Here is an 18,995-nt window from a genome sequence, read left to right as displayed (position 1 = left end):
CAGAGACACCCACCTAATAAGGTATCTAAACTGAGATACTACTGGTGAAACGAAATGTTCAGTGGCTTGTTTGAAGGCTTGGGAATTTTCTGTGATAGATCCAGAACTGAGCAGAGACTCCTTGTCTTGAGCTGAAATGCAAACCTATCATTTTCCTCCAGGAAAGGCCACCTTTCCACAGGTTTTAAGGTATGAGTAACACCCCAGGATGCTCACATACAGCACTGGATAGCTGCTGGTGTCATTGTTCAGAGAAGTGAAACAGTGGTCATGACCACTTACCAATAAAATATTAGGGCTGTAAGAGTATTAATACTGGAGGCAGCTGCATAGATCCAATTCCAATCAGAATGTTTACATTCTGTGCCTCTAAGTTTAGTTTGAATATGATTTTTCCTCCAGGTTTGTATCTTCATTTGATGTTGTTGGTGCTCTTCATTCACTGCTGCCTTTCTCCACTGGGAAAGAAAACTGCTTCTGTCCTGTATTGTTATTACACATAAATCCTAAGTGGTTGTGACTATATTTAGTGGGTCCTTGAATGAGTAGATAGAAATCAATACCTAATGTGAGCCTGCTGCATTGCTGACATTCCCTTTGACCAACCACATATATAGTTTAATTTTTTCCCATTAGATCTTAATATGAAGAAGTTTCCCTACACCTTCTTCTTCCTCTTCACTACTTGAATCTAAAAGTGAACAAGCAATGGCCCAGCAGATAAAGCTATATATGTCCTTAATATCTTTTTTTTGGCAATCCACAATCATGCTTTATTTTTAAAGTAAAGCTGTAATAGGAAGTTTTAAACTTACTTATTAACCTGTGAATCAGGTACAAAGAACATGATGGAAACTGTTCAGCAAGGAAAATTAAATTAAAATAGCTTATGTGTCTTCAGAAGCATAAAAACCTACTGAAGGGTAAGAAAGAGATATTGGGTGCCTCTGCCACACTGGCCTCTCTGTCCATTTCCAATTCCCTGAGGGTTTCGTAACCCCTGCTAATGCATGTCAGGAATTTCCTTTTGTTTTTTACTGAACTGGCCCCATCACTGTGATGGTGCCATCTGGCATCCAGATATTGTTTTCCCTCTCGCCCATCACTCTGCCACTCACCCCAGCACCACCCTCTCCCCCCCTCCCGCCTTTTTTTTTATGGCTAGCACCAGGGTTATTTATGGAAGTATGTTAAAAGCTGGATATAGTGTTAACATATAAAAGCATTTTTCAAGAGTTAAGAGACAGAAATCTCTTAAACCCTCCACCACTCATAAACCCAATCTCATTATACATAGAAAACCCCATGCTTTTTAAATCATGACTGCTATTCTTTCTGGCTCTGGCTGTCACACTGTGCTGGTGTAATGAATTCTAGCAGAAGAGGTCAGACAGAAAGATACTGTGGCTCCTTCCTCAGATAACATTTCTAATGCCGGGTGAATGGTCACTTCAGGGAGGGACAGCAATAGGAGAACAACATGTACCTCAACACAGGACAGCAAGGCCTTCTCACCTTACGCATTTGTCCTGACAAAGATTACAAGACTTTGTTACCTACATGGAATATTTCATAGTAGTTCTGTCAGCAGTTAATGTTTAACTGATCCCATTTAGGGGTGCAATAGGTCAGTGAACACAAACATAACTATTCCCTCTAGACTTGAAGTGGCTGAATTGGTTGTGATTAATTCTTTGAGCAGCAGAACCAATGAAGAAGTATTTAACATGGATTTACATTTGAAGGCTGAGTGCCCAAGTGGATTCTCTGCTCTCTTTTAAGGTCTGAACTCCCTTAAAAACCTTTCCTTCAACTGGGGAATTCTAGGGCGTCAGTTTTCTACTCAGTTGTTTAGTTCAGTGACACATGTGGAAAACACTTCCACTGAATTTCCTGAAGAATATCAACCAAGTTTGACAGAGAAGTAAAATGCTCTGTGATAATTTCATACCTCTGTCAGAATCAGTTAATAGTAATAAATTCAGACATTACTGAGGGGAGAGGAAGGCAACTGACAGATAGACATATACAGACAAAATTCAACTGTAAGGCTTGCTTGCATTAGAAATTCCTGAAGATATAAATAATGGAAGGCACTATACACAGATGGAATAAAATTGCAGAATCTGGTGCTCTGGCAGCACATAACTGAATGATCACAAATTACAGGTGGAAGGATAGTATATGAGAAATACTTTATGAAGCTTTATGAATCATAGTGTGCAGTTTCATAACAAAAATCCTATCAATAGAAATTTATAAAAATCAGAAGACAGCAATACAGAGATTCACAAATGTGAGAACTCAATTCATAGAAGAAATATGCTGAAAATTTTCAGTTTTGGCTTTTAAACTTCTAATCAAACATAAACTTTGAGAAGGACAATAGAATTGCTTATAGATGATTGTTTTCTCTGCCCAAAGAGTGTAAGGGAGAAAGGGTCACAGTAGCTGGGGGAGGAATGGTCTATTGGCTACAAAGAACAGTCTGTTTGTAGAGGAGAATAGGGGCAGTCAGGGACTTGGTGGCATAAGGAAGCTTGGCAAGAGCCTCAGATGAAGTGGGGAAAAGAATGAATCCTTGCTGATGTTTGCCCAAGTGGAGTACTGAAATTGGTAATTACTGCACCAACACAGAGTGAATGGGAAAATCGTATAAGCATAGCTTGTCTGAAGAAACTTCCATTGGTGCAACTTAAACACACTTATGAACACAATGCTGTCTCTTCAGCACCTGGCTTACAATGCCACTGGAGGTCTGCTTTTCCTCCTGCCCCACAGCTGCTCACATTTTAGTCCACAGTCAGCAAAATAGCTGACCACATCACACACAGTTTTACACCAGCTCTATCCAACATTAAGAAACTCTCAACTGCTCCAAGCCTCAAATTACCATGTTATCTACACTCCTGACTGATCATCCATCAGCCAAAATACGTGGGTGGTAGCCTGACATCTGTCAGGGTGGTGGGCCATGGAGTATTACACTGTGTCTCTGCACAGCTGCAGAACCACAGGCCAAAAGATGCGTTATCAGGGAATACACCTTGGTCTTGGTGTGTTTGAAATCCCTACAGAGCTGAATGAAATGATGCTATAAAACTGGCCCCAAAATTGATTGTTCCTTGTATCTTGGTGAGTTCTGAATGTTTTGTCTCTTTTTTTGTATTGTTACATACAGTTTTTCAATCTAATAACCAGGACCTAAACTGAATAACTGTGTAAAGCCTGACACTAATGAAAAACAATATTAATAGTGAGGCACTTACACCAATTTTAGGTGGAAGTTCACTGCTCAAGATTCCTGAAACAGATTAGCTACTCTGGAATGACATACAGATGGATGTTACAGTTTACAAATGGGTATTGCATGGATGTTTCTTCCAGCACAAATTTTCTAAGTTTTTATTTGGTTTTCCTGTCTCATGTCTTATCACCAAAAATCATTCCAAACTAAACACAAGGCATCTCCAAGCTTTGGGAAAGTTTGTGTGAAGACCCTGACTTCATGCCCTTTATTCTTCCTGTTAGTCAAAACTAATAAAAATCTGTACTTGAACTTATCTTAAGTAGATTTCTCATCAGACTAAAACAAAGATTAGAAATGCTCCTAGAGGTGTGCCCTGCAGAGACAAAACAAGTGTACAAAATGTCACGCCATGGCAGACTGAACCTAGTCTGGACTGTGCCACACTGTATGGGAATGACAGCATCCCCCTGGCATCACTGAAGCCTTGCAGTAGATGCAGTAGTCTTTTCAGAAAAGGGCCTTTGATGCAGCAGAGCAATGACATGAAGTATGGATGTGTCGTAACTGCACTTGAAAAAAATTTGAAGTTCTTAAACCCCTTTCCCTTTAGATCTCTCAAGGACTGTTTTAGTATCACGAATAATATACCCATAAGGTTTTCCAAAATATTTTATTAAAATACACATCATGATAAACAACAGGTTATGCCTATTCTCTGCAAATCCCTTCTTCTTAATGTTTAAAGCTACATATACCCATATATGTATACATACACACACACACATATATATAACTATACTCCTTTTCTACAGTGCAAACAACCTTGTTCACAAAACTGATCAAAAAATTTCTTAGTGTAACAAATCATTCTGAATAACAGCATATCAGTATTGTTCCTATTTTATGTGTATTCCCAAGATTTATTTGATAAATGAACACTTAGCTAACTAATTTAGTATAGGCATGAGAAAAATCACAAGAAAATGAACTGTACTTTGCAAATGAAAAATCAGTACACTTACAAATATCAAATTTTCTAGGCTTTGACTCTGAATTAATCAACCTATAACGTCTATGGAACTCTGGAAGCAGTTAAGGATCTCATTATGCTATATGTGATAGCTGCTACTAATACATATAAGCACATATGAATGTGTACATCTGTCTGTGTACATGTGTGTATAAATGCTTCTGTATACATATATTTGCCTATATGTTTATATGTATACATATGGCAGATGGATAATTTTTTTTTTATTTTGAAGGACTTAATACATATGTCTCCAGCTCTCTTGCAATGCTCCAGTTTCAAATGACTTCAATTCAGATTAATCATACCAAAACTGCAATTATATTGCATAACAATGGTTTTTAGTCTAATACATAATTGCAGTTGCAATAAAAAATGCCACGTGTTTAGACACAAGGAACTGGATATTGATGGAAGCTATGTACAGAGGTTGCAATTATAGCATGCATTTACCACAGTTTCAGACAAAAACATCTAAAACATAATCATAAGAGTATTTTTAATTTCTCAGCCTCATTGCTCCATGCTTATGTGGTATGTATCACAGGATTCTATTTTATTTTCTGCTAAAATTAATTCTTTTATTTTTGCTGTTACTATGCTTTTCCTTGGGGAAAAAGGCAAGAGGGAATCATCACTAGCTGCCTTGTTTTACCTCTTACTTCGCAGGGGTATTGAGAAAATAAATAAAGCTGCTCAGCTGTGAAGATATAGTGGTAATAGAGAATATATAAATGCATAGCTACATGGACTTTCATTATACTACTCTTGCAATGACCTTATATAGTGTGTATATTCACTTAAATTAAACCTCCATTTACCCTTTGGAAATGTCTCTTCACACCCAAGTATGACACAGCCTTTAAGTCCATTGATTTCCACAAGGTCGAGTACATCTTTTACACTCTTACAGAAGCCAAATACATTCAAGAGACTGTGCTAGTTCTGCGCAAGTCCCAGGTTACCGTAAGGAAACACCACAGAATCACAGAGGGCTTTGGATTGGAAAGGACCTTAGAGATCCTCCAGTTCCCACTCCCTGTGCCGTGGGCATGGACGCCTTCCACTAGACCAAATTTCTCAGAGTCCCATCCAACCTTGCCTTGAACACCTCCAGGGAGGGAGTAACCACAGCTTCTCAGAATCACATAATGAGAACCTTTTGTAAGCAAATTTTTGAGACTTACGATGGTTCTTCAGATACGGCTGTTCCTTCCTCCAGCTCTTGAGCCTGCTTGTACCATGGCAACTTTGCTTCCACTGGAAGTTTCTCTATGGAGCAAGCACAAGCACATGAAAACAGGAAGCATGTGATAACGCTACTATGTGTGCCACCCTCCCTGTGCTCACCAAGCATGCATGTGCCTTCACACACATGGAGGCTGAGCACCAAGAAGAAAAAGAGAAATGAGAACAGAGGGGAGAGAAACAAACTGTTTTGTCACCTGGACTGCAGCGCTTACAAGGTTGTATGGCCAGATATTTCACTGTTGCAGGTAGAAGGGCTATAGTGTCCTAAAGCCAGACAGGCAAACTAAAATCATCACCTTTCAGACTATACAACGGGACTGTAAAAGTAGGCACTTTGGAAGGTATTTTTTTGGAAGGAAACTTGCAAGTGTAACAGCCCTCCATTACACTGTAAAGGCAAAATGTGTAACACACCCGTATTTACTTTTAAATCTTAGAATTTCAGAAGGCATGCTGAGCTTGGTTTTGGTAGATTACAAAAATAAAGAAAATCCTGCTTTGATGAGTGATACAACAGGAAAACTATAATTCAACGGCCCAGCTATGCTTTTCAACTCTGTTTATCAGTTCATCAGCTATGTGGATTTAAAAAAATGAGCTTGATACTTTTTCTGTCATTTCTGATGGAAAACAGTGGAGCTGCTTTTCTTCCCCTCCAGGATGTGCACACAGTGTAATGAGCTACTCTGCTCTGGGGAGTGCAGGGCTTTGCAAGCCAAACCCCACTTTCAAAGCAGAGTAGTTGAGCTGAAGGTAGCAGAGCTGTTTTAGCTTTACAGGGATATAAAGCAAGAGCAAATTTGGCACTAAAATTTGAGAAGGAGCTCTGCATTTCAACAGAACGTTCTGGGCTAAGATCAGGGGAAAAAGCCACAAAGGGCAGGGAGACTCAGACCACTGAGGAGAACCAGGGTCAAACCTATTTGCCACTCACAAATCACCTAAGCCTTTTGGGTTTATGGATGGATGGACTTGTCCTCGCCAACAGGAGCAGGTTAATGCCATTCAGAATAGTCAGGAACTTTCTGTGACTCTGTTGTGAAAGTGACTCTGTTGTGCAGAACAATGCACAATGCATTTCACATATGCACATGAAATTTGCCATCTCTTAGTTGTATCACAGAGGAATGATGACTTACAATTTGACTGCACAGCTACTGGAACTTTAGTCATGCAAATTTGCTTGGAGCAAGGAGCTGAGGAAAAGAGGGACAGTAATAGAATTACTATGCCTCTATCTTAGAAACAGCTTGCCAAGCTGTTAATCTGACATATTAGTGCCATTTAAGGATGAATGTTTGCCATCACAGCTCTTAGTTTAGTCTATATTTTACTAATAATCCAAAATATGTAGGAAATATTTCTATTTATATGTTCTACAGTTTGTTTTATGGGTTTTGGAAAGTCACATCTTACTTCTGTGCTTTTTTTGGTTAGGTGCAAGTGCTTATAAAAAAGCAAAGTTCTTGTGTAACATAGCCTGTTTTGTGGCTTTTTAAATAACTTTCCTTTTTTTACAGGTGGAGTTAATTATCATCTACACTGTAAAATTTTTAGAGGATTAGAAATGCTGATGTTGTAACGTATGCTTTGACAGAAAAATGAACAAAAAGCGCTTCTAAGCTAAGGAGAAACTTTTACCTTTGGAGATTAAAGTAGCATCTTTTTTTTCATAAAACACTTCCAGTAAAAACAGTTATATCTTATATTATACAGAAAGTTGTATTAGATGAATATACCTTCTCTATTAAAACTGAAAATCATTACTTAATCTAGTGATATCCTATTTTTTTCCCACTATTGGTGCAACATAAAGTGACTTAGGGCTTGAATAAACTAAAATAAAATAAATTACATGAGCAATTTGCCTTCTATTTTTTGCAGAGTGTGTTAAGAGAAGAGAGACTTCCACATTTTTTGCCTTGCTGCTTCTGTCAGCTAGGAAGACTGTTTTCTGATTTGTGCTAATCCAGCTGCAGAAAAAAAACCAGCCTGGGAATAAAACATTCAATAGATGAGCAGTACTTCATTACCCCTACTGCTCTAAATTTCTAACTCTAATTCTGTGAAATAAAACGGACAAGTTTCTAATCTATAAATAGAATAATTTCGTTTGGATGACACTTCTGGATACCACCTAGTTCAACACTCTTCTGAAAGCACTGTTCAGCCTTCAGTTACATGGATATTCAGGTATTACCTCTTGTGTTATGAAGGAAGAACTGTGAGAGTGTTGCAAAACAAAGTTGAAGAGGAAAACTAAACCCAAGCAGGCCACACTTTGCATACCACTTTTCATTCCATGTGAAAAAATGGAAGAAGGAAGTTAAATCCCTACAATCAGAAATTAATCATGTATGTGCTGCAAAAGGCAGCATAAGATTTTATCCAGGGTAAAGATTCCTTGTTCTTGCAAGGGTGGGCTTCCAGCAAAGAGTAATTTACTTTGTTCCCTGACAAGTCCCATTGGAAGGCACTTCATGACAGATAGAGGTAAGCAAAGCTTTCCTAGCTGGTCTTGCATCCTTCTAAGCAGAAGTCAGTTGTGGGTGGTTTGCAACACAAGATTTGTGTCTTGCTGCATTCTGCTTACACCATATGATGCAGGCAGACTGGATCTTTCATTACCTGTACTCTGGACACCATAAACCTACAGTGCCCCATAAAAACAGCTGACTGAATGAGCACAAACCCACTGAATAGCTGTATGAGGCTCAGAGTCATGCTAACACGGTCATAGGACATTTTTTTGCCTTTTTTTTTTACATCTTGGAAGGTGGACAGAGTAAGCTGATAGTGGCCAGGAAAATACAGTGCAAACATGCTCATTACTTCCGAGAGACCCTGAGCTTCACCCCTCTGGTGCCTGGCAGATACAGTGAATTCTCATGGTCATGATAAACTGGAATCTTGAAACTTGGCAAGTGTGCCTATCTTCAGCCTCTAAGTACAGAAATTAAAGTTAATATTTCACTGTTTCATCTTGGAACAGCACAAGATCCTGGGTCAGTCTTATTTCACAGGGCTTCATAAAAAGTGCTCTTAATAAGTCTCAAGATAAAAATTCTTTTTTTTTAAAGGAATTGTTTTCTGCTAATGGTAGAGTGCAAGTCTACAGTTTAGAGAAGTCAAGTCCACCTGAACTGCAGTAGCCCAGAGCTTCCCAAAAGTTAGTCAGCATATGGGCACAGAGGTGGTAACAGTAGAGCTGTACACATGCATGGTCCCCTGCATGCCCATATACCTGTGCCAATGGCCAAATACATGTGTCTGCTGCATCTGCTCACTGCCTGTTAATCCAACCCAGTCTCCAGGTCTCTTTCTAACCCTCCCATCCCATAAGAACTTCCAAACAAATGCAGAAATATGTTCTCCTTCTTTCAACAAACCATGGTGGCTTTACCCCAGCACTACTCTCTGTTTGAGGCTCAAGCAAGAAAAATATTACTATACAAATTGTGAATACTCCTTGCTATAAGATGTTTTTGTCCGACAAATTTTGCAGCTTAGATAGTAAGAAGAAGCTCATGATGAGATATGCTCTCTTCTGACCTATTTCATGCCTGAAGTTATGAACAGGCACTTTTGTGATTACATTTATTTACCAAAGGCATTGTTTAGATATTTAATTTTAATTTATTTTAAAACACAGGGCAAATTTAGCTCGGATGCAAACAGTGAAACTACAGTCAAATTTCTGTTTATACTGCTTAGTCTGTTGGACCACAAACTAACTATGAAAAGCCCAAAGCTTGTAAGAAAAAAGAGGTCAGCACTCACTCCAAGCTGATAGCAGGCAGACAGGAAGAGACAGGAACAGATGCAAAATCGTAACTCGATGCAGCTGGAAACAGTGATGCCAGCAACAAAACAAAATGGTTGAATATGGAAGAGCTCTGAAAAATAATTTATGAGAACCATTCTGCCTCATTACCTTTGGGTTTGTAGCAAGGAGTGGGTACAACACATTCTTCTTTTATGTGTGGCTTTGTTTTAGGACTACAGCCTCCTGTATGCATGCCCCTGTGGTCAATGCAAAGGACCACACGGTATCTGAGTCCTTGTCCACAGGTCACAGTGCACTGGATTAAAAAAAAAAAGAGAAGAAAAAGAAAATGAAAAGGAGAAAAAAAAATTCACACATAGGAATGATAACTATAAGGGGAACATGCAACAGAAGTATGTGTACATCAGAGAGCCAAACATGATGCAGAAACGCCCAACCTTGAACATAAAGTATTCATAATAATGGGTTATTATGGATAAGGTATAAAACTGACAGAAATTTTTGCCTTTCTGCTCTGAACATTTACTTGATTTGGACATTTGGCCACTGGACTTCCCTTGCAGTGTCACCCTTGCAATGTTGCCTTCTTGGGTGGTAGCCATCTGTCCCATATTGAATATTCTCAGTAACACCCTGTCAGTTTCATTTGGAGCCACTCTGCTTTGCTTGGACAAAGTACTGGGGTTACACTCAGCTATTTTGGAAAAAAGCACCAAACAGAATGGGAAACTATTGGGCTTTCTTCCCTCAGACACTTTTGTAACTAGGTTTTTTTTTAATTTTTAAAATTTATTTTTGCTATAGTTCATCAACTTTTCCCCCCTGTACAGAATGTTTCAAAATTGGTTGCACAGGAGAGGATCAAAACTACCAATCAGCTGGAAGCACTATGAATATTACCAATATTACTTTGCTCTTGGATTGCAGCTTTCATCTGGAAATCGGCCGTGAGTCAACATCTCATCTATAGGTAAGCTAGCCTAGCTTCTAAAGCACAATTGTTGAGAAGCTGGGGTGGTGAGAAACTATATTCAAGATAAGTCTTTATGTACAAAGTCAAAATACTTTACTACTTTTGTGGAAGGACATTTCCAGGACATTGACTTTCATACAGAAGGAAAGGCAAGTCAGGAACAGACAACTACAAGTATCAGAGAGCACAGTCATATACAGATTTATGTGCTTCTTGAAATTTCTCAGCAGTTTTGCATTATGGCTGAAATATTGTAATACAGAAATACCATTACATGCTCACTGGTTTTGTTTTGAGCATTTCATTTATATTCCCAGTCTATTATTAGTAGAAGGTCACCAATTAATGTTACAGAGCCGATTTATTTTTTCATCATTCTCCTTGCTCATGTTCATCTTATTAATATATTTTTCCTGAGTGTTTACTTTGCAGTTAGACTAATAGCATAAATTTAAAACAGAGGTGTTGGCAATAAGGAGAGAAAGCAGTAAACATTCCTACTTCCATAAACTCACTACACTATAATTTAAGATATTTTCCCTGTGTGGTAAATGCAAACCAACAAAACTAAGCTGATTACCGGAGACCATTCTTGAGCAAGCCACTTTGGACAGTCAAATATATTGCAGGGCTGGACAACAGGCATCTTTGGCGTATACATGCATTTCCACTCTTCCACAGGGCTGATGTGCCCCTGAATGTCTTCTTCCACACAGGAGACGCTGCGGCTTTGAATGCCCCCTCCACAGGATGAAGAACACGCAGTCCAGGGTGTACTTTCCCATCTGGGAAACAGAGGCATCAGGAAACATTACCCTTGCTGTTCCCACCCCCACCTATACCCCCATAATGCTTAAACTGCTATCAGCAAGATTGGTTGATTGGTTGGGTGTTTGTTTTTTTTTTTTTTTCCCCCCCCTACCTGACTAACATCAGTAAAAATTAATCATGTATCTATTTTCATAAGTATCCATAGCAGCAAACCATGCTCATGGCTGGTGTCTTTTACATCACAGTTAATAATATGAAATCTCTCTCCCACTAATCCAACTACTACTACCACAGAAAATCTAAATACTTTTAACTTAATTGTTTTTCTTTCTTTTTTAATTGATGGGATTAACATATTTTCATAATTTTGTAATATTCTGAAGAATCTTTGTCACAAATCACAGGAAACTCAAAGTGCTCTGGGAAGCAAGCAAGTCAGCAGAGGAAAAAGAAAGAAAGATGAGAAGAGATTACCAAAAAGAAAATGTGACTATACTAGTAAGATACATGTCCTCTGATGGGTAAGCCAGATGGACCTTGTTTCCTTACAATTAAGGCAGTGAAAGAAGATGAGAAACCATCTTGTCTCTGCAAGCGCCATTTGAGAATGTAATGAAAAATGCATGTTCTGAAAAGCTATGCATACTTATGAGAATAATCAATTCTTTTTAGTGATGCATATGCTATAAGATATGTATTCCTTTATATGTATACATGTCTGTCCATACAAAATAGCCTGGTATTGCCTCTCTTATATTCAAGCCCTTGTCACAGACTGGATGTGGGACCATTCTCATGATCCAGTGTGGCTATTCCTGTATATTCCAGTGCATGACTGAGGTACAGAAGTATGTTTTCTGCCTACCTGGAAACATTTCATGAAATAACTTTTTACCCCACAAGGCAAATGTCCTTTTCATAAGGACTTTACAAATACTGTTTGAAGGAACGATTTTGGTCAGAAGATAACATTTTTTTATTTTAAAAAATAGTTTTTGTGGAAAACACCCCACCTGCTTCCTCCTTAAGACAAGAAGTAAAAAAAGTGAAGGGTGAGAACTTTCATTCTCTTGCTTAAAACAAAGGAAATATTTTTGTTAAGTAACAATAACAGGATCCCCAGGATTGTTGACCAGTATGAAAAATGCTTATCTTTCTCTCTAATTTTCCATCATATCGACCCAAATTCTTCTCATCTGCTCCAGGACACCTAGCAATACCCTCCTCTGGCTACTGTCTGATAAAAATAATAAAAACCATAAGTACCATAAAAATAAATGTGAAATGGCTTAAATTAATAGTTCTTTATGAGCAGTAAAGCCACTGATTAATTCTCTGACTTACTACTAGGAGTGGTGAAACCATTTTTACACCATGCACAGCCATCATCGTGTGCTGATCATAAACCACATATTTCACAAAGATGTAATTTTAGGAATACTTCTACTTAAATATGTTCCCTGTGGCTCTGCTGAACAAGTTTCCCAACATACAGCTAAGGTTTCTCACTGCCACAAACAAGAGGCCCCAAACTGAAAGTCATGAACTGCAAAATTTGCTGAAGCCTGCCTGAGCCATCTTTTCGGAGCCATAAAAACTGATGGCACCAGGGAGTTTCCTGGAGTCTTTGTGACAAGTTTCTAGGTGCCTTAGGCAACCATAACAATTTCAAACAGCTTAAATCTAGCAGATAGTTTGGTTCTCATGTTTTGTAAGAATGTAAGAGAGGAAAATTAAGTTTCCCTATTGCACAGCTCTTAAAGCATGTGTCACATCTCCTTTCAAGGTACGAAGGCTGCAACATTAGTTGAGGATTTGTGAAAAGAACTGATGGTGCATTAAAAGTTAAACGATACGTTTCCATCTTGGTGATAAAATACAAGGCTGCAGAGTTGCAGTTGGGAAGTCTTGCAAAGATGCCTTCACAGACTTGCACTGTACTTCTGGAATGTTTATCACTCTCCTCTGTCCCTGTTATTAGGTGCCAGACTCAGGCAGCTAATGCAACCCAACCAGGCCCTCTTTGGTTTGGCTGTTCTTTTTTATTTTGGGGCAGAGGTGGTGTTTTTTGTTTGGCTTGGGTTTTTTTTTTTGTTTTCTAATCCTATTAAAAAAAAAAATAGTTTTTTAATATTATTTTGTTGTTGCTTTTGGGTTTTTTTGTTTGTTTGCCTTTCCTGAACTACACAAGCTCAGAGAAAAGGCATTTTTATCCCTCTGACTTGGCCCTGTCTCATGCCAGCCTCATGGTCTGTTCAGTTTCAGCTGCCTCAGGGGTTTGGAGAAGGCACATGTAGCTGTGTCTTCCCTGTCAGGGTGATGGAGAAAGGGTTGAGCCCTGTTCGTGGTTCACAGGAGCACGTGTGGGAGTGGGGCAGAGAGAGAAGAGGGGGAGTAGCAGCAAAACAGGAAAGACCTCCCCGCCCCGCCCCTCCCCTCCCCTCCCCTCCCCTCCCCTCCCCTCCCCTCCCCTCCCCTCCCCTCCCCTCCCTTTCTCCCTTTCTCCCTTTCTCCCTTTCTCCCTTTCTCCCTTTCTCCCTTTCTCCCTTTCTCCCTTTCTCCCTTTCTCCCTTTCTCCCTTTCTCCCTTTCTCCCTTTCTCCCTTTCTCCCTTCTCCCTTCTCCCTTCCTCCCTTCCTCCCTTCTCCCTTCTCCCTTTCCTTTTTTCCTTCCCCTTCCCCTTCCCCTTTCCTTTCCTTTGCTCCCTCTCCCTCTACCTCTCCCTTCTCCCTCTCCCATGCTTTCTGACAACCAGATACCTCAGGGTGTTTTGATTCTCTGCTTTGGGTTTTCCTCAGGAGTAAAAAAACCTCTGTCTAGCTGATGACTCAAAATGCTTTTCGCTTAAATACAGTCCCTCCACTATTAAGTACTGCTGAATCATCTTCTGATATAAAATTTCCTCTGTCCTTTCAATGTTAGTACCCTTTGTAGACAATTGAAATAAAATCTGTTTTTTTTTAAAAGCTAGAGTGTTAAACCCTGTATTTGTATTTTAGCTTCTATATTCCTCACTAACAGGTTTAACTTTTGAGGCTAGGAGGTACGCATGTGGAGTTTTTTCTAAATAAAGAACAGAGAAAAGTGTTTTCCAGAAAAAAAGGAATTGGATGCAGAGGCATATGACAAATATTTGGTGATAATGACTATGTGCACATGAACATAAGCATTTATCTAGGAAGAGAAAAGCCTAGTCCTAAAGGCACAAATGTTAAAGGTTTTTGAACATGAATGGCAGCCATAATCCTTGGCTGTTAAGTTGTTCTTCTCCTTGTCTTACTTGGAGGTCAGTCCATGACTTGTGGAGTGTGAACATACTGCATTTGCACATTGATGCTGAAAGCTCTCTGCATCAGGCCTCAATATAGTTGGAGGGAGGTTGTTTGCTCACCTGGATGAGACTATCAAGTTGTATAGAGGGTTCTTTCTGTGATTTCATAGTCCATGACACAATAAATTAATGAAGAAGGAAACACAGCACAATACTTTTGCATGTCCAGGCATATTTCAAGACCGAGAGGTTATTATCCTTCACCTATCAAACATTTTTATCACCAACAGTCTTATTCACTGCTTTAAGAATAATTACTCATCTTATTATTTCCATGAGACTCTTGGGTCTTACATTAAAGACATTTTAATTGCAAGATAATTAATAATAAGGATCAGGTCTTGATCCTATTCCTGACCCAATCTCCTATTTCTTAGAAAAGCCAATGAATTAATGCCCCCAAGGAAGGCATTAGCATGGGTTTGTAGGATCAGAATGTAACACTAATGTTGTCAAAATCCAAAATCTAACAAATTATAGGCATGCAAGCAGCAGCATGATGGGAATGAGGGAGAGAAAGTCTTGTGGTTCATAACAAAGCCACCGATTATAGTTCTGCTCAGAGAGGAGTAAAGGGCAATAAAAGGAAAGTTGTGAGAGAAAAGGGAAAGTGGCATTGAGGAATGGGAGAAAGAAATGGACTCCACACTTAATAAATCTGCATTTCTCCTTCAGACAGATTATAATTTCAGTTCTGCATTGACATAATTTATAACAGGTAAGCACTTGGACATCTCTACATTAATCTGAAAGAGTCCAGAGCAAGAGAAAATCAGCATCTGTTAAATTAGCTTGAGAGCAAAGCAGAAGTATCGAGAATAAAAGAATGAGAAAATGTATCAAGCCTAGCATCTGGTTGACTGTTTTACATACCGAGGAAGGGGATGGTAGAGGTCATAGGGCATGATCTGCTTGTATCCATCACTGTTAGGAACAATAATGCCAACCCTCTGAGTAGAAGGTACACATAATAAAATAAACACTAAATGATTACATTATACAACTTTTGTATTACAATATTGTATTATATTACACAACTTTTTGTATTACAGCATTATAAACCAGCAAAACAAGATATTTTACCTACGTAGTCATCCCATTTTAAAAATAATATGCTCCCATCCTACTGTTTCTGAGTAACTTAAAGAATAAATCACTGGTTGCTACTTTTTTCTTATCAACATATTATTGTTTGACAAATAACCAATCTATTGCTTCAAGTGACCCAAATATTATTTTAACTTATGGTGTTATTATCTAGCATCAAAAAGAATGTTTCTATATGTAATACTTTCTTGGGAGCTTGGAACAAAAGTTAATGAGGACAATAGGGAAGCTTCTATCTGCTTCAGAGAACTCTAAATAAAATCCTTTTATAACTATTATATGGTTGTTTCTGCCCATCGGATAAAACCTCTGCTTTTACAGGGGCCAGGATTAGAAATTTGAGTAATCACAGTGCAAGAATTTATATCTGCAATTCTTGTCTCTTCACCTTAAGTGAGTCCAGACCTGCCTCTTTATTATGTTTTTTTTTTTTTTTTTCTGGAAGAAAGGAGGAGTTTGAGAGAAGATTAACATGTCAGGTTGGGTTTTTTTTGTTTGTCATAACTGGTTGGCTTGTTTTGCTGTACTGTTATTGGTATGGTGTTGCAACGTGACATCTAAAAGTTACAGAAGGCAATAGCATAGATCAAAATTAGGAATTATCTGAAACATTATCATGCCAGTTATATGTGAGATGGATGTCACTTGTCTTGTTGGCAACTACAGGGTCTCACTGAATTCCTAGTCTGAAATTTCATATTTTGTCTGCACTTTTTATAATTCTGACTCAGAGTAAATTTAACTATGTTGTCTCTCAGTTATCAGGCATATCTAATACCATCAAACAGATGATGTCAGAACACATCATTTATCACTTTCATCAAAGCCACTTGGGTATTTGGAGGGCCACTTGGGTATTTGGAGGGTATTTGGACAGAAAATTTGAAGAGTGAATACCAATTGCATTAAAATAAAAAGTGTGTCTTCATCCAATTATGGAGAGTTGAAACTGAATGTCAAGAATAAAGGTGGTTTTTGGGAACCTTTTACAGATGAGAGGCGCTACGTATGCTGCTATGGATTTCTGCAAGGGGGAAGGAGTGAAGGAGGGGGAAAGGAGAAAGTATTCTCCATCCCCAACACAGTTCCCTGAAAAATGCTGTAAGCATTCAAAGGACTCTTGTCAGGCCAGGCCTAAAGGGGTCTATTCTCCTTTCAGTCAACAGGGATTTTATGTGCATAACTTGTCCAAGATAGAAGAATGGATCCCATTGTGTTTCCACAGCAAGGAGTCAGTGCCAGGTCAGCGTGCTGGAATATTCCAGCTAAAGCGCGGGAAGCAGCTGGAGCCCTGGAAGTATGTGAGAAGGACTAGACAGCTCCCTCTAAGATCAGGAGCCACTGCAGTCATAGGAACTCTCTCCGTGAGTGCCCATATTTGCATCTTTGAAGAGCTGCCTGTCCCTAAAAAAATCTAAAAACCTAGGAGAGGTAGTTCTGGCACTGGGACACTTTGGAAAATACAAATGGGTTGGTTAGGGTATGGTCAATGAACAAGTCCTTTTGGACTTAGCTTGATGGGTTGACATCTGGAGAATCTGGAAGAATTGTCTACTAGTATTTTAAGAAGATGGAAGGAAATTTTTGTGAGGGTTTTTTTGCTCATGCTTTTGGGAATTTGCTGTTTGCCTGACTCTTCTACCACTGCTGCTGAAGTTCCAGTCTGAAGCTGTTTGCACTTTCCAGCACATCAGCTTGCTGAGAAGTAGTTGGAAAAAAAGGTTAACATAGTGAGTTAAAAAATGAAATAATTACACTATAAAACCATCTACTGCCTAAGAAAGAAGCAGATTTCAAAACATTTCTCATTCATTGCAGTGAAAAATATTTTCTTTCTAATAAACCTGATCTCTATGTATAATCCAGATCTACATGCTTTAGAATGCATTATTCCCAAGACTGTTCAGATAGAAATAACTGTACTACATCTAAACACTCCTAGGAATATTAAGTAACATTTACAAAGCACTGGATTAATATTGTAATTGGAAAGGTTCGACCCTCAAAAAATTTTGCATACAAAAATTGCATTTCTGTAAACAGTATTGAGCTCCACAGAATTGCTGACAATGTCTTTGTGCATACATGAGGGGCTGCCAAAGGTTCTCATTCTGTAACTGCAAGATAATGAATCACAGCCATAAAATCATAGTAAGGAAAAAGACCCCCACAATAATACACAATGGCTTAATTTATGACTTTAAAAAAATTGTCTTAAAGATAAAACAGAAGAGCGGATGGTCATCGTATCATTAATGATATCTGCTCCTTTCCAGCTAGTCTTGTGCATGTTTTTTTGTACGTGTTCCATAAAAAAACCCCCCTAAGACTAAGTTAACACTTAAAAAAAATCTTAGCAATTACTTTGGGGTATTCTTACTTTTTGATGGGACAAAGTGGTTTAAATTCCATGAATCTATCAGTCCACCATACTCCTATAAATATGATGGAGAGATCTACTTTATGGGCTTTATTTACTGTACATTACCCAGACAATGCAAAGGAGATGGTGTGCTAAAGGAGCAGAGGAAATCCTTCACTGAAATATGTGTGAGTAGCTAACACGACTCATTCACAAAGCATCAAGAGATTTGGCAGGAGAAGGAGCACAAAGCAAATTATTTTGCAGAGCTGTTCTGTCTCATATGTCTGCAATCTTCCATGCCTTTCAGACCAACAAGTCCTGTCATATATTCTGCACATTGGTTTTTTTAACTCCCAAGGGCTGGCAGTCTCAATCCAGTTGCTCTTCCAAGGCACATGTATGGCTGGAATGGGAGCTGCACATGTCAGAGGTGAGAGTGCTGCAACCAGACCTGCCATCTCTGCAAACATTCAGCCTTCCCCTAGGACAACTGTCTGCAGCTGCATTCCTTGGAAGACATGTTTGGTGAACTCCTCCCCAGCTCCTCCTTTTCCCCCTTAAGCACAGATTTAGCACAGATGACAAGCTCAAATGCCTTTCTCCTCTACCTCCCTTGATGACTCCCTCTTCCTGACAAGGCCAGCCCTACCCAGCTCTCTCTCCTGCACGCTGACAAGTCTCAGGTTGGAGCCTGCTGAGCCAAGCAGGGGCATGGGTGCTAGAACTGGGAGAGGAGCCAGCAGAGAGAAAAGACATCTGCCTCCAAGGTGCCTCAGGGTGGTGTGATGCTGCATGGGGACAACCTGCAGCTCCTGCGCTGGTGTCCTGCACCCTGCTGTGCTGCTGCCCAGCCTCTGCAGGATGCTCAAAAGCTGCTGGCTCACAGCCTTCACTTTTGCTGAAGGCTCTGTTTTGCCGAGGGTATCCTACTCACAACTGCAGGGCTGCCCACGCTCCTGGGTGGCCGCACCCATTACACCTCTGTCCTCACGAGGACTCACATCAAATATAAGAGAAAAGGAAGATTTAAGCCTTCACTGAAACCTGTCAGACCTGTGAATAAACGACCTGCATGGCAGGGACTGGGCCATCTAAGCAATGGAATATGTTTAAGATATTATTAGCAATGAA

The 18,995-nt window shown here is 39.3% G+C and overlaps 1 protein-coding gene across 1 annotated transcript in view; it reads right to left on the bottom strand.

The window, feature by feature from the left end:
- Positions 1 to 5,463: 5,463 nt before the first annotated feature.
- Positions 5,464 to 18,995, bottom strand: part of LOC309584971 (ADAMTS-like protein 1) — a gene marked incomplete at both ends in the record, with an annotated part of 96,945 nt that continues 83,413 nt past the window's right edge. Inside the window, 4 exons of the mRNA XM_082301363.1 lie at positions 5,464 to 5,552; positions 9,466 to 9,613; positions 10,872 to 11,076; positions 15,266 to 15,316. Of these exons, the coding sequence (XP_082157489.1) occupies positions 5,464 to 5,552; positions 9,466 to 9,613; positions 10,872 to 11,076; positions 15,266 to 15,316 (493 nt within the window). The remainder of the gene's footprint in view (positions 5,553 to 9,465; positions 9,614 to 10,871; positions 11,077 to 15,265; positions 15,317 to 18,995) is intronic.

Source organism: Coloeus monedula (assembly GCF_965178545.1).
Source record: "Coloeus monedula genome assembly, chromosome: Z".
Classification (NCBI taxonomy): domain Eukaryota; kingdom Metazoa; phylum Chordata; class Aves; order Passeriformes; family Corvidae; genus Coloeus; species Coloeus monedula.
Note: the sequence above shows the minus strand (reverse complement) of the source record. Positions and strands in the feature narration are given on the sequence as shown.